Source organism: Colletes gigas, unplaced genomic scaffold, assembly GCF_013123115.1.
Source record: "Colletes gigas isolate AHSC1104 unplaced genomic scaffold, ASM1312311v1 Colletes_gigas_Sc00006, whole genome shotgun sequence".
NCBI classification, from domain to species: Eukaryota; Metazoa; Arthropoda; class Insecta; order Hymenoptera; family Colletidae; genus Colletes; species Colletes gigas.
In genome coordinates this window covers 608,198-620,494 of record NW_025106635.1, presented here as the reverse complement: position 1 = coordinate 620,494, position 12,297 = coordinate 608,198, and the positions used below count along the sequence as shown (strand labels likewise).

General features: G+C 29.2%; 3 protein-coding genes across 5 annotated transcripts; 1 reads left to right on the top strand and 2 right to left on the bottom strand.

The window, feature by feature from the left end:
* Nucleotides 1-3: 3 nt before the first annotated feature.
* LOC122395662 (arginine-hydroxylase NDUFAF5, mitochondrial) lies at nt 4-1,385 on the bottom strand. Its single transcript, XM_043393435.1, has 3 exons — nt 635-1,385; nt 379-563; nt 4-290 (listed from the first exon to the last, which is right to left on the bottom strand). The coding sequence occupies exons 1-3, from the start codon at nt 1,246-1,248 to the stop codon at nt 4-6; spliced, it is 1,086 nt and encodes a 361-aa protein (XP_043249370.1). The 5' UTR covers nt 1,249-1,385.
* A 1,229-nt stretch (nt 1,386-2,614) lies between these two features.
* On the bottom strand, nt 2,615-8,062 carry LOC122395630 (tyrosine-protein phosphatase corkscrew-like). The gene is made up of 12 exons (XM_043393365.1): nt 7,885-8,062; nt 7,008-7,130; nt 6,698-6,892; nt 6,375-6,537; nt 6,159-6,271; nt 5,774-6,045; nt 5,616-5,695; nt 5,372-5,539; nt 5,133-5,309; nt 4,834-5,050; nt 4,594-4,745; nt 2,615-4,510 (listed from the first exon to the last, which is right to left on the bottom strand). The coding sequence occupies exons 1-12, from the start codon at nt 7,896-7,898 to the stop codon at nt 4,343-4,345; spliced, it is 1,842 nt and encodes a 613-aa protein (XP_043249300.1). The 5' UTR covers nt 7,899-8,062; the 3' UTR covers nt 2,615-4,342.
* Nucleotides 8,063-8,741: 679 nt separating this feature from the next.
* Nucleotides 8,742-11,411, top strand: LOC122395663 (sphingolipid delta(4)-desaturase DES1). 3 transcript variants are annotated; one of them, XM_043393436.1, is made up of 7 exons: nt 8,742-9,021; nt 9,413-9,494; nt 9,711-9,887; nt 10,310-10,449; nt 10,528-10,741; nt 10,901-11,112; nt 11,172-11,411. In XM_043393436.1, exons 1-7 carry the CDS (start codon nt 8,908-8,910, stop codon nt 11,310-11,312), a joined length of 1,080 nt encoding a protein of 359 aa, XP_043249371.1. In that variant the 5' UTR covers nt 8,742-8,907; the 3' UTR covers nt 11,313-11,411. The 3 variants fall into 3 exon arrangements, with proteins under 3 accessions (XP_043249371.1, XP_043249373.1, XP_043249374.1); XM_043393438.1 differs by having other exon boundaries at nt 8,897-9,021; nt 9,344-9,494; XM_043393439.1 differs by lacking the exon at nt 8,742-9,021 and adding an exon at nt 9,304-9,331.
* Nucleotides 11,412-12,297: the final 886 nt, after the last annotated feature.

Here is a 12,297-nt window from a genome sequence, read left to right as displayed (position 1 = left end):
CAATTACTTATCTTCATCTAGTTTAACTTTCTTAGTTTCTTTTATAATCTCATCTAATTTGTGTAGATCTTTAAGCGATACTTGTCCAGTACCCCTTTCTAAAGGTTTTGGTTGCGACGGATCTGGCTTCCAACCTAATAGATAAATTATTTGAAATGTTGCAGGTACGAATGGTGTACCATCTTCTTTCGTTTTCCCATAAAGCTTGTTATATATAACAGCAGCTGCGAGCATAGTATCTTTATTTAATCGTAACTTACGATTTCGTATTGCATTATTTTCAGCCATCCCTATAAAGTTAGATATATAAATCAACTAAAAAGTGCATATTACCAAATATTTACTAAAATTTAACTACATTAAAATCTCAACTATTACCTTTTAAATCCCACATCAACTCGAACATGCTTGGGTAACCAATAACTATTTCATCTGTATCAATTGTTAACATTGTAAAATTAGCCCTTGTTAACAATGATCCAACATCCCTAATTTGTGCGAATGGTGAAATATGTGCTGAAATTCCACCGTCTCTCTCCATTTCTGCTAATTGTAAGGAACCCCTGATAAGGAAACATAGCAAATAGAATGTAATCAAATCCGATTAAATGTCTTTTCGTATAACTTAGATTACCTTAATTCGTATAGCGTATCTCCACCAAATATAGCTGCCATGAAGACCCCATCATTTTTTAAACTGTTGTTGATATTTCTAAAACAACCCGGTAAGTCGTTCACCCAGTGAAGATTCAACGAACTGATCACTAAATCTAAACTGTTTGGTTCGAATGAAAAATTTTCTTCGTCCATAGGTATTCGGGTTACTTTAATTCCTTCTATAGTTTCAGCTTTGTTTAAAATGTTGGGACAACTATCGGTCAGGATTAACTCTTCTACGTATTCTGCCAAAATATGTTTCGATACATGACCATGAGCACATCCTAAGTTTAGCACTTTATTAAATTTTCTCTTTATATCAAATATTCTATCAGATAGTCTGTAACCTACTTCATCTTTAATGTAGTCGTACAGTTTTGTATCAGAAGCTTGTGCAGCGCGTTCTCTTTGAAGAATTTTTGTATTTCTGTCGAAAACGTTCATTATACTGTCCGGTGGTAGTGTAAAATTTGTTACACTGTTAACTATGTTACGAACATTATTAATTCGATTGTTAATATTTGGCTCGAAATGAAATGCATAACGTTTGAACGGTGCATGTAGCTTTTGAACTCTTTGAAAATTTAGCATTTTTTCGATGTGTTTTGCTTCAAACGATTATGTAATCCTCACATTGATAATATTTCAGTCATATATTTTCAAAATTCTTTACAAATATCAAGAAATTGCTTATTTAAATTGATCTCGATGTATATCGTACAATATTTACGTACGACATAACCTCTGAGACACCTTCGATAACTTAGATCTAAACTTATATTAATATAAATTACTTCCTAATTAGATGTATTTCTATTTATATAAATTGTTCGGTAGTTTTGTAAGATACATTCTTACAAAAACAAGCAAAGGTGTTTAGCCCTCCGTATATGTATAAAGAAAAATAATCTTGGCCATTTATCAATGAAGCATATTCGACGCTTCTTATTTCTCAGTCGTTTTGAGAACAATTTACATAAGTAAAAGTATCAGGATAGTGAACGTACTCTTCCATCTATCAATAAGATTTTGTAATAAAAACATGCAATGCAAAAGAACAATATTTAATAACGTTTAAACTACTAATTAATATAATCATATTCATATAAAACAAATGAATACCTATTGTGAAACACCATTGGTCCACAATAATTAATTAAGGGAATAACATCTTTTCTTCCTAATAACAGTTTATTATTACATTGTTTTTATAATTAAGTATTTAATGCTATAATTAATATACCAAGATTTTAAAGAGTAACAAAACATATTTGATAGAGAATAATTTTGCACATTAACGATTAATTGCCTTCAAGAGTTGAATAAATTATTATATATTCGTTTCATATTATATGCATATGTTTATTATTATTAGGGTAAATTCATAAGTTATCTACATTTGAACATATAAATCTCTAATACTTAATGAGATATATTATTTGAGATGTGCATAAAAATTAAAGCCTTAAAAGTATAATTAATGTGAATATTATATTACATGACAATGCAAATATAGAATTTGATAACAAAACTTTTAATGCCACAGTTATTATCACATGTCTTTGATAGTAATAAAGTACAATAATATCCAATGGTTGCATGTTACGTTTCTCAAAGAAGCAAAGTATATCGAACGAGGTGAAAATTGATAATAAATGCAACATTGTTTATCTCGTGTTTAAAAATATATGCGCTAAAGTACTACAATACTTACTACGTTGGAAAGAATAAAAATTATCATATATTATAAAAATATAGATAAATTTAAAAATTTGAGATTGTGATATATTAATTAAATAAAAAAAAAAAAATTATTTTCTTAATGACAAAATAAGTAGCATTTAAAAAACTGTCAAAATTGTATAATATCGTGTAAAAAAAAAATTAATATAATTTTCAGATTTACTTTAACAATTCTAAAAACTATATATTATACAATCAATAAAGCAATTGTTTGAATATTTGGTTTCATAATAATGTAATAAAATATCTTTAAAAATGTTAAATTTATGATTCAATTTGCAAGGCAGAACCCACTCAGATGTATATTTTATGATCAAAGTTTTGTTATAATCACCAATCGCGTACATATAAATTAAACGATAATGATATTCATGTATATAATTTTCACATTCGCTACAGTATCACTTACATCTGATTTTTTATTTTATGTTCATATAAACAAATGAAACATGAACTGTACCCCAATCTTACACATTATTTCAAACATTCGGTTATTAGTATTTTTCAGATATATTTTACTAATGTAAATGTTGCGCAGTTTGTGACAATTGATTTTACAACCAAATAGTGGTAAAAAATTATTTCCAATTTGTACAAAAATAAATGAAAAATATTAAGAAACTGTAAACGTTTGTACATATAGACTTAAACTTTAATTTTCATGTCTGTTGGTTCTGACCTTCTTAATTTCATTGTTCAATATAACATATTTTTTACAACCGATTGAACGAACTCCGATATTAATATTAATGCTTTAATTAATTACAATTACTAAAAAGTAACAAACATTAATTGCGATACAAAAATCGTCCATGTAGACTTAATAATGTGTAAAATTGTATGTATCTCACCCTTGTACATTCTGCCTTTAACATATTAAAATTTAAAAATAACAAATGTTTCACATCCTTGAAGAAAAAAAAATATTAAAAGAAAAATTCTATATAAAAGTCAGTCCTAAATATTACTAAACAAATTTGTACAGTTAATCACAATAAAAGCAAATATCAATATATTTTGAGGCACAATATATAATATTACACCTGAAACCTAGAATAATTCTGGAAATTCGTTGTATATCCAGGAAAATCTTTATGTAGTAAAGAAGCTTTCCCAATATTCCTTAGAAGTAAGCATGAAAAATGATAACTATTGAGATAAATCTGTTATCTAATTAATATTCGATGGAGCATAGATAATAGATCTGTTTGGGATCCCACTAGAAAGCAAGACAAAAAAATATTATCCTTAATATTCGAGACGAAACGAAACCCAAATACAAATCAAGACTTCGTTTCTTCCAAGCATCTCAAAAACCGAGAAGTTTGGAAGCTTACATTGGGAATTCTCGAAAGAAATCAGATCCTACCAGACAATTAGGTTTGTCCTATCTTGAATATTTACAATTATCTTGTTTCGAATATTTAGAATTGTCCTGTTATGCGTTTCGAGATCTCATACAGTTCTAATAGATAGCGAAATAATGATATGAAAGCAATTATATATCTCTCTTATATTTGTCATAATTATTACTAAGATTTTTGCATTCGAGAATGTTTTATATTATTTAGCACTGCGATTAAATTGCAATAAAAATATTTTTCATTTTTCTATAATACAATTTGTAGAATGTGCCTGATTACTTTTAAATATTATATCGTGAAATATTGGAATTATATAATCTTTTACGTTTGTATGAATAATGCAGCTCAGTAAGTATATTCACAGTTTAGACATTAAGACCATGCATTGTGTATAAATACATTACAATTATACATATCTTGAAAAATATTAAAAACAATTCAGTAAAATGAAAATTAAATTTTTACAAATAAAGCACATTATAGAAATAATATCAAAGTCGAAAACCACATGTGATAAGAGTAACGAAGCCTCTTCATTGCTTTTGAAAAATCTCGATCATTAATGATGTTAACGATAGTTACTTTGGCCTCAAACTATTAATAGGAGTGGGTAATGTAAAGTGTGCTGACGTTGGAAGAGTTGTTGCAGTACATGTAGGAACCGGTATATCGCCCATATTTGTAGTAGCATTTGTTTCACTTTTGTAGCGTATATTAGTATATTCTCTTCCTAGATGAAGAGATATCTGTAAAGGTAATAATAAATTAAAAATAAATGCACGTATAGGGATTATAAAAACACATATGAAAAGTATTTCCATGTAACTACCTGTTCTGCTTGCATTCGTTGTGATACAGTTTCAATATAGTGTAACACAGCAAGATAAACAAACTTATATTGTGCTTCAGTTTGAACCATTCCCGATCTCTGAGAACGGACTCTTTGAATTGTCCTTTGAATATCAATTTCACAATCTAGCCCTGTAAACAGAATACCCAAAATCTTACAAAAGAGAAAAACATAATGAAGAACAAAATTAGTATTACAAATATAATTTATTAAAATTACCATGCCGCTTGATTTGGTCAAGAATCATATCAATAACAATAAATGTTCCAGTCCTACCAATTCCAGCACTACAATGTACAAGAATTGGTCCTATACTAGATACATTTTGACCACCCGAAGCAAGAGAACCAGCAATTGATTCTTGTCTTGCGTTAACATCGTGAAGAAAATTTAATACACATCCAGGATCTGATGGAACACCGTGGTCGGGCCATGCCTGAAAAGAACATCGTCGTTGCAATCAGTTTTACTCTACTTAACAACACGAGGAGTTATTAAAAATAATACTAATGATGTACTTGAAAGTGATAGTGATAAATCCTTCTGGATTCTGTGAAACATGGCTTGTTTCCATGTAACAAAAATTCCCGTAATGTGTAATCTGCCGTTGAAGTACGGGACAAAGCACGAACTTTCCATTCGCCACCATATTCTGCAACTTCACCCTCTTCTGGCCAATAACGAGCGCATTTATTCTAGAATGTATGTATATATATTTTTACAATTCAATGCGAATATATATTTTCGAACAACATACCTTTCCCCTCTCCATTTCTTTGGTGGTCATAACTATTACTCTTGTATTTTCTTGGTATACCATATACCAGAAATCTGGTATTGTATTTGGGAGGCAACCTTGCGTTGCTATGTAACATTTAGTAAACGATCCACTGTCTCCACTAGTTTGCCCATCTCCCTCCTCGTTCTATAAATATTTATACATGAACAAATTTCAATATGCACGTGCAAAGTTAAATATTGAATCATCGAGTTAGATTTACCCTAATGTAATTAGCATTGATATAGTCAGCTCCAGGAATATTTGGATCAACGTCTTTCAAGCGCACTCTTGTGTGATCGACTGCAGAATGATAATTTAGCAATTAAAGTTTATACACAGGCATAATGAAATTCAATACTGTAACCGGAAGATTCTTACATGGTAAGATATTTTTATATCGATTCTTTGCACGGTTTTCAGGACGTAGACCCTCTTTTCTTGAAAATAAGTGTCGACATTCCAATTGCTGTAGAGATTCAAATTCTTCCCAGAACCCAGCCTTTCCTTTACCACGGCCGGCTCCACCTTCGTTACTACCTGTAGCTCCATTCCAACACAACCATCCATTTGAACAACCATTTTCTTTATGTAATTGCCTCACTCTGCTTTTAATACCACTGGCATTTATACGAGTAGCGTTGAAAGGTTGCCTTGAAAATATTAAATAAACGTATAATAAGAAAATATATATCCTACTACATATACATATAAGGTGAGTCAATAAGTAAAGATCGCAACTTAATAAATGTTTATGTTTTCTTACCTTAAATGGACAACACTTCCACTTGTTTCGACCATTGGATTACGTTTGTAATGTTCTATCAGATCACTCAGACTATCAAATTTATCACCTCCACCAACATCATATTTATTATCCTACAATATTTATAATTTTTCAGTAACAAGATGTAGATTTCAATTTTAAGTTGTAATAAATTAATAAATACATAATAAAGATAAAATATAAAATATAATTAACCTGAGATCGTATTATAACATGTGTAACACGATCGTCTGTACGCACGGATAATACAAAGTCACCAGGTTTACTTTGGGATTCACGGACCAGAAATGATCCATTTTTACCTCGCTCCAGCATTAAACGTTCTGCTTCTTTAGCTGATAAATGGCCATGGAACCACCTTTACCCATATTTTACTATTAACACATACCATGCTATATGCGTGCATTTGAAGTAACAGTAACAAGAAAAAGAGTACCAATGCATAACAAAACTTATTATAATGTTTATTATGAAAATAATGACTATGTCATATTATTTTGCTTCACATAAATGAATACCTTTCGGTTGTTGGATCTGCACAGTTTAAAGGATATTTTAGTTCAATAATTTCTCCATTTTTTTCACGTAACTGTCCTCCGTTTTCCATATAAAACTGTACAAGTTCTGAGAGAGTTGCAAATTTTTCACCACCATAGAGATCATAAAAGTCTCCTGTATTCTGTATTTTAATATGAGTTACTTCTCCATTTCGTCTGAAAATGAAATAAATCGATTGGAAATAATTTCCAATGTTACATAATGTGATATTATAATTTTCATGAAAAAATATATAAAAAAATTAATTTATGTAATATATTATACACTTACCTAACGGATAACGTAAAATCACCAGGATTAGATGAACTTGGACGTGCCAAAAATGAACTATCATAACCTCGTTCCATTAATAAATGCTCTGCTTCTAAACCCGATATATTGGGATGAAACCATCTGCAATAAATATTATCGTGTTATTGTATAAAAGATTATAAATTTTTCCTTGCTGCCTTTTTCAAAATTCTATCAATAAAGTAATTCTACAATACAAAATAGAGTTAAACAATTTATTCGAATTATCTAACTCTATGTTGATTTAAACAAAAGAATATTTTATAAACAAATCATATCATTATTATTTAGTTTTTATAAATGTCAAGAATCAGAATACAACATGAAATACCATAGGTACAACAGGGTGGACACAGTATGCATTTATCATATACCTAATTAATAGTTAATAGCAATCAATAACTTGGAAATATAATCGTAATTATGGTATTCGTTAAACCATATACAATTTATTTATAACAGTAATATTATTTTAATTAAAAGTACTAACATTAATAATTACTTAAAAACTATCATAAAATGTAGTATAATTCGTTGTGTAACATTGTTAGAAATAACATGTAAACAATATGAAACTTACGTTTTACAGTACGAACATTATATGAAAATAACTGAACATAAAGTATTTATATTTGGAAATATGTATGACAGATGTTCACAGAAATTGGAATTATTCTATCCATTTTTGGATATCAAAGATTTAACAGTGTTAAACGATTTAAGTGCGCATACCTTACCTCTGAGTGTGTTTGACTAATCCGCGGCTAACACTGATAAATAAGTAGGCCTATTCAACGAACGTCCGTGAATTATGATAATTACATATTTTTTATGCAAGTAGAAAAACGTGCCTCACCTGCGAGATGCCATGTCGTGATTCCAACTATAACCATCTGATTATTAATAATTCATAACGATTCATCGATACTCGCACTTGTAATTCGCAATTGTAATTGCTTTTAACTTAACACTAACTGCACATCACCACGGTCTTTGACATATTCACTTTGCATAAAAACAGAGAAAAAAAAAACGAAAGCACTAAAAGATTTTGGCATAGATATTCATTCTTTAGAGTAGACACTTTTTGAAGTGGACGAGCCATCCAAACATAATGCCGGTTCCATAAAACTGCTTATGTATAGATCTATTTAGTTACGTGACATCGTCACATAACGCGTAATTGCAGTGCCGTCTCCCTAATTTCCCACCAGAGGACTACGAACAGCACTCAGTTCTCGCAAATTCTACAATAATATTACATTTTTTTATATTAAATTCATCCCGCGTTTGAAGTGGGATATGCTTACTGATCTCTATATACTGAATGCGGTACGGACCTTACAAGCATAGGATGGCTTTGTGCCGATACAGAGGCTGCCATATTTGAGAATATCCAACATTCACCGTCTACATAGGGTCTAAAATACTATATTTATGAATTCATATGTGTGTTCATATGTGTTACTTCTCATATACCCTCCTGTTAACTGGTCTCTATCGACTTGATCATTATCTGAATAAATAATTACCCAGTCAATCAATCTAAAGATATATCTATACCAACAAATCTTGCATAGCTACGAGTAAAAATATATAAAACATTTATTATTCGCATATAAAATAATATATGTATGTAAAATAACATTGTATATAAAACATAGTACAGTATTTATTCCGTAGAAGATCAGCGATGCTCTCCCTACCATCTCTGATTTACTCTGTTCTGCAAAAAGAAGTGCAAAACGGAATGAGAGAGAATAAAAGAGACTAAAAACAAACGAAAGACGTTACAACGCAGACGAAATATTGGCACTTTATTTCCCTCCATCTTTTGGATGGCGGATTCTGTTCTTCGTGTGCGCAACCAGTATGCGCAATGGGCGTAATTATGTTCTCAAGGTGGGTGCATACAGAAGTCGTGCTCGGTAAACACTGTTTACAAAAGGTGGAAACAAGATGGAATGAGGCCTGCTCAGCAAGACGTAATAAAGTACGTGAACTTTGTTTTTCTATGTTTTGTAACATATATAAAAATAGCATTAACGTATATAGTACAGGTAATATTCCTTCTAAAAGAAAATTACCAGATCCAGCACCAATCTGGATCTCTGTCTGAACGAGACGGAGTTTTAATTGGCGTTGAAGCTGGTAACTTTCTTTTAAAACAGCAAAAAGGTGCAATAGGTCGTACTGTACTCAGTGCGTAATAGGTCGTACTGTAATCAGTGCTTAAATGATAACCCATTCCTTATTGTCAGTTCTGCCGGGTATGAAAGAGTTGAAGTTTTGCATGATCGTTTGTATGAATGTAGTTCCTGTATGTCATTCGATTGACAGTTAGCGAGTGTTTAAACATTTAATAAATAATTTTCCATGCGAAGATGGGTCAACACGTTACGAAGACCGACTTCGAATGGGTTTATACGGAAGAACCGCATGCATCACGTCGTAAAATAATTTTAGGTAAAAATATAAATAATATAGTATATTTGCCATTCCTTAACATTCATTTTGCTGGCAATGTAAGATTTTTATCTAATAAGTATCGGTAACATAATACGGAAAAGTTAAGGACACCGGTCACTTTCCACTTATGGAAATGTCACGTACACATGTTTCTACGAAATTATTACAAATTTTTGCATTGGTAATATCATAATAAATACGCTTCCATTTCAGAGAAATATCCACAAATAACGAAATTGTTTGGATATGATCCTATGTTTAAATGGATAGTCACAGGAATGGTTTTAATTCAATTAATAACCATGTTTATTGTAAAAGATTTAAACTATCCAATGATGTTGCTTTTAGCATACTGTTTTGGAGGTGTAATTAATCATTCTCTTATGTTAGGTAAGCATAAACTCTGTATAATTCAATTTAAACTCAAAATTCTTAATCAGTATTATAACATATGACTAATATCATAATCAGCAGAAGGAAACTTTTTAACAATGATTCCACAGAAGCCTGCTTTACAAACAAAGACCCTTATCAGAGTATAACGGTAATTGCTGATTATAACGTCATTTCAAATCTGATTAATCAACTGCTTATCTAACAAGTCTAATAATTTCTCAATAAATATAATTTAACATAAAATACTTGATAGTATCATAGTATAAATTCACTGCATTTTTTCATTTCTATGTAAATACCATTTATTCATATAATTTTCTTATATTAGATACTTCATTTTAATTATATATTTTATTCCATATTTTATAATAAACATTTTACCGTTAAATATTAAATATATAAGTATTATATTCCAGCAATACATGAAATAGCACATAATCTTGCCTTCGGACATTCTAGACCTCGGGCCAATAGATTATTTGGGTATTTTGCTAATTTACCTATAGGTATACCTATATCTAGTAGCTTTAAAAAGTATCACCTTATACATCATCGTGTGAGTACAAGTAAAACATAAACTGCTCGTTATATTCTGTTAAACAAGTTAATCATTTTTTTAATAAATAATTTCTAGTATCAAGGAGACGAAGTATTAGATACCGATTTACCAACATTATTGGAAGCCAAATTATTCTGTACAACATTTGGAAAGTTTTGTTGGATATGTTTGCAACCATTTTTTTATGCATTTAGACCTTTTTTTGTTTATCCACTAGCACCCACATTAATAGAATTTATAAATTTAGCGATACAACTCACATTTGATGCATTGGTATGGTACTTTTTAGGTGAGTCTGTTTAAAAGTAGAATAGTTATTTTGTATTACTTTAAATAAACGAAATTCAACTTCATTAAATTATAATTACAAAAAGTAAAATACAACAATGATATAATTGTTGTATTTTATAAACAATACTATATTTTTACATTTAATGTAATCATATAGGTGGAAAAGTGTTAGTCTATTTACTTTTTGGATCAGTAATGGCAATGGGTTTGCATCCTGTAGCTGGTCATTTTATATCAGAACATTATATGTATGCCAAAGGTTTTGAAACGTACAGTTACTATGGTCCATTAAATTGGATTACATTTAATGTTGGATATCATAATGAACATCATGATTTTCCTGCTGTTCCTGGTTCAAGATTACCAGATGTAAGTATAAATCAATTTAAAAATGGTTAAAATTTCTAATATTTTTATATTTTTTACAGGTAAAACGTATAGCTTCCGAATATTATGATACTTTGCCACAGCATACTTCTTGGATCTCTGTTTTGTATGATTTTGTTATGGATCCTGAGATAGGTCCATATGCAAGGATGAAGAGAAAACATAGGGGGCTATCTTCATAAATCTTAGAAAATTTTATATTATTAAAAAATGAATAATTAACAATTAACATCTGGAACTTAAAATTGCATGCACATGTAACACATTCAATATTAGTATTTATTCATTACATTATATTCAGTATTAATTGAAAAGCTATGTTTGTTTCAATATTAAACAGATGCAACAATTAAGTTAAAAAATTATAAATGCAAATATTAGTATTTTTTTTTTTAATTTGTAATGCCAAAATATAATCATTTATACAATGATGTACTTCCAATTAAAAAAATCTATAAAACTGCTGTACCTGTTAAATACAGTGTATTTCATGGACTCTGTCTACCTAAATATCTTTGTTATTTCAAATAATATGCGTAACTTTACTTACAAAAATTGTATGGTTTAAAAATAATGTATAATATAGTAAGGATGATTCTATTATGGACAATTTTTGTAAATAACATTTTCGTATATTATTTTAAACGACACAGACTCTCAGGTGAATAGACTTAATGAAACACATTTTGTGTGTATGTGTATGTATGTTGTTAATATATTTAAAGTGTAAGTGAAAGATACTGAACTAGTAAAAAATTTTCTATTTTATGATGCTTATTATAATTTAAATGTAATAAAGGAAACTATATATCTAACTATAATTACACGTATTCAAAGGTATTGTTATATTATTTTAGAAGAATTAATGTTAAGGAAATAAATTTGTTATTTTAAATACTAACAATAAAGTAATAATATTGTTAATTTGTATGTATTAATGCTAGTAGAACTTATTATATTTAAATAAGAATTTGTGCTATAGTAACATTGAATATTTTATACGGTATAGTCTTCTATTTAAAATAATAACATTTAAGTTCCTTTTAACATTTTCAATAATTCTACTTTAATAAATTCATTAATTTTTAACATGTTATTCATTATTTACAAAGTGTAACATTTTGAAATTAATGTATTATAATGTCTTATATATCTAACTTACCAACT

What these genes read in the sequence shown, in the direction of transcription:
- LOC122395662 (XM_043393435.1), bottom strand. Translation starts at nt 1,248, where the DNA reads ATGCTAAATTTTCAAAGAGTTCAAAAGCTACATGCACCGTTCAAACGT. An exon ending in GATACGCTATACGAATTAAG is followed by an intron (nt 564 to 634) that starts GTAATCTAAGTT and finishes TTTCCTTATCAG; the next exon opens with GGGTTCCTTACAATTAGCAG. An exon ending in GTTGATGTGGGATTTAAAAG is followed by an intron (nt 291 to 378) that starts GTAATAGTTGAG and finishes CTAACTTTATAG; the next exon opens with GGATGGCTGAAAATAATGCA.
- LOC122395630 (XM_043393365.1), bottom strand. An exon ending in ATATAAAAATATCTTACCAT is followed by an intron (nt 5,696 to 5,773) that starts GTAAGAATCTTC and finishes ATCATTCTGCAG; the next exon opens with TCGATCACACAAGAGTGCGC. An exon ending in TGACCAAATCAAGCGGCATG is followed by an intron (nt 4,746 to 4,833) that starts GTAATTTTAATA and finishes TTCTGTTTACAG; the next exon opens with GGCTAGATTGTGAAATTGAT.
- LOC122395663 (XM_043393436.1), top strand. Translation starts at nt 8,908, where the DNA reads ATGGGCGTAATTATGTTCTCAAGGTGGGTGCATACAGAAGTCGTGCTC. An exon ending in ATCACCTTATACATCATCGT is followed by an intron (nt 10,450 to 10,527) that starts GTGAGTACAAGT and finishes AATAATTTCTAG; the next exon opens with TATCAAGGAGACGAAGTATT. An exon ending in CTGGTTCAAGATTACCAGAT is followed by an intron (nt 11,113 to 11,171) that starts GTAAGTATAAAT and finishes TATTTTTTACAG; the next exon opens with GTAAAACGTATAGCTTCCGA.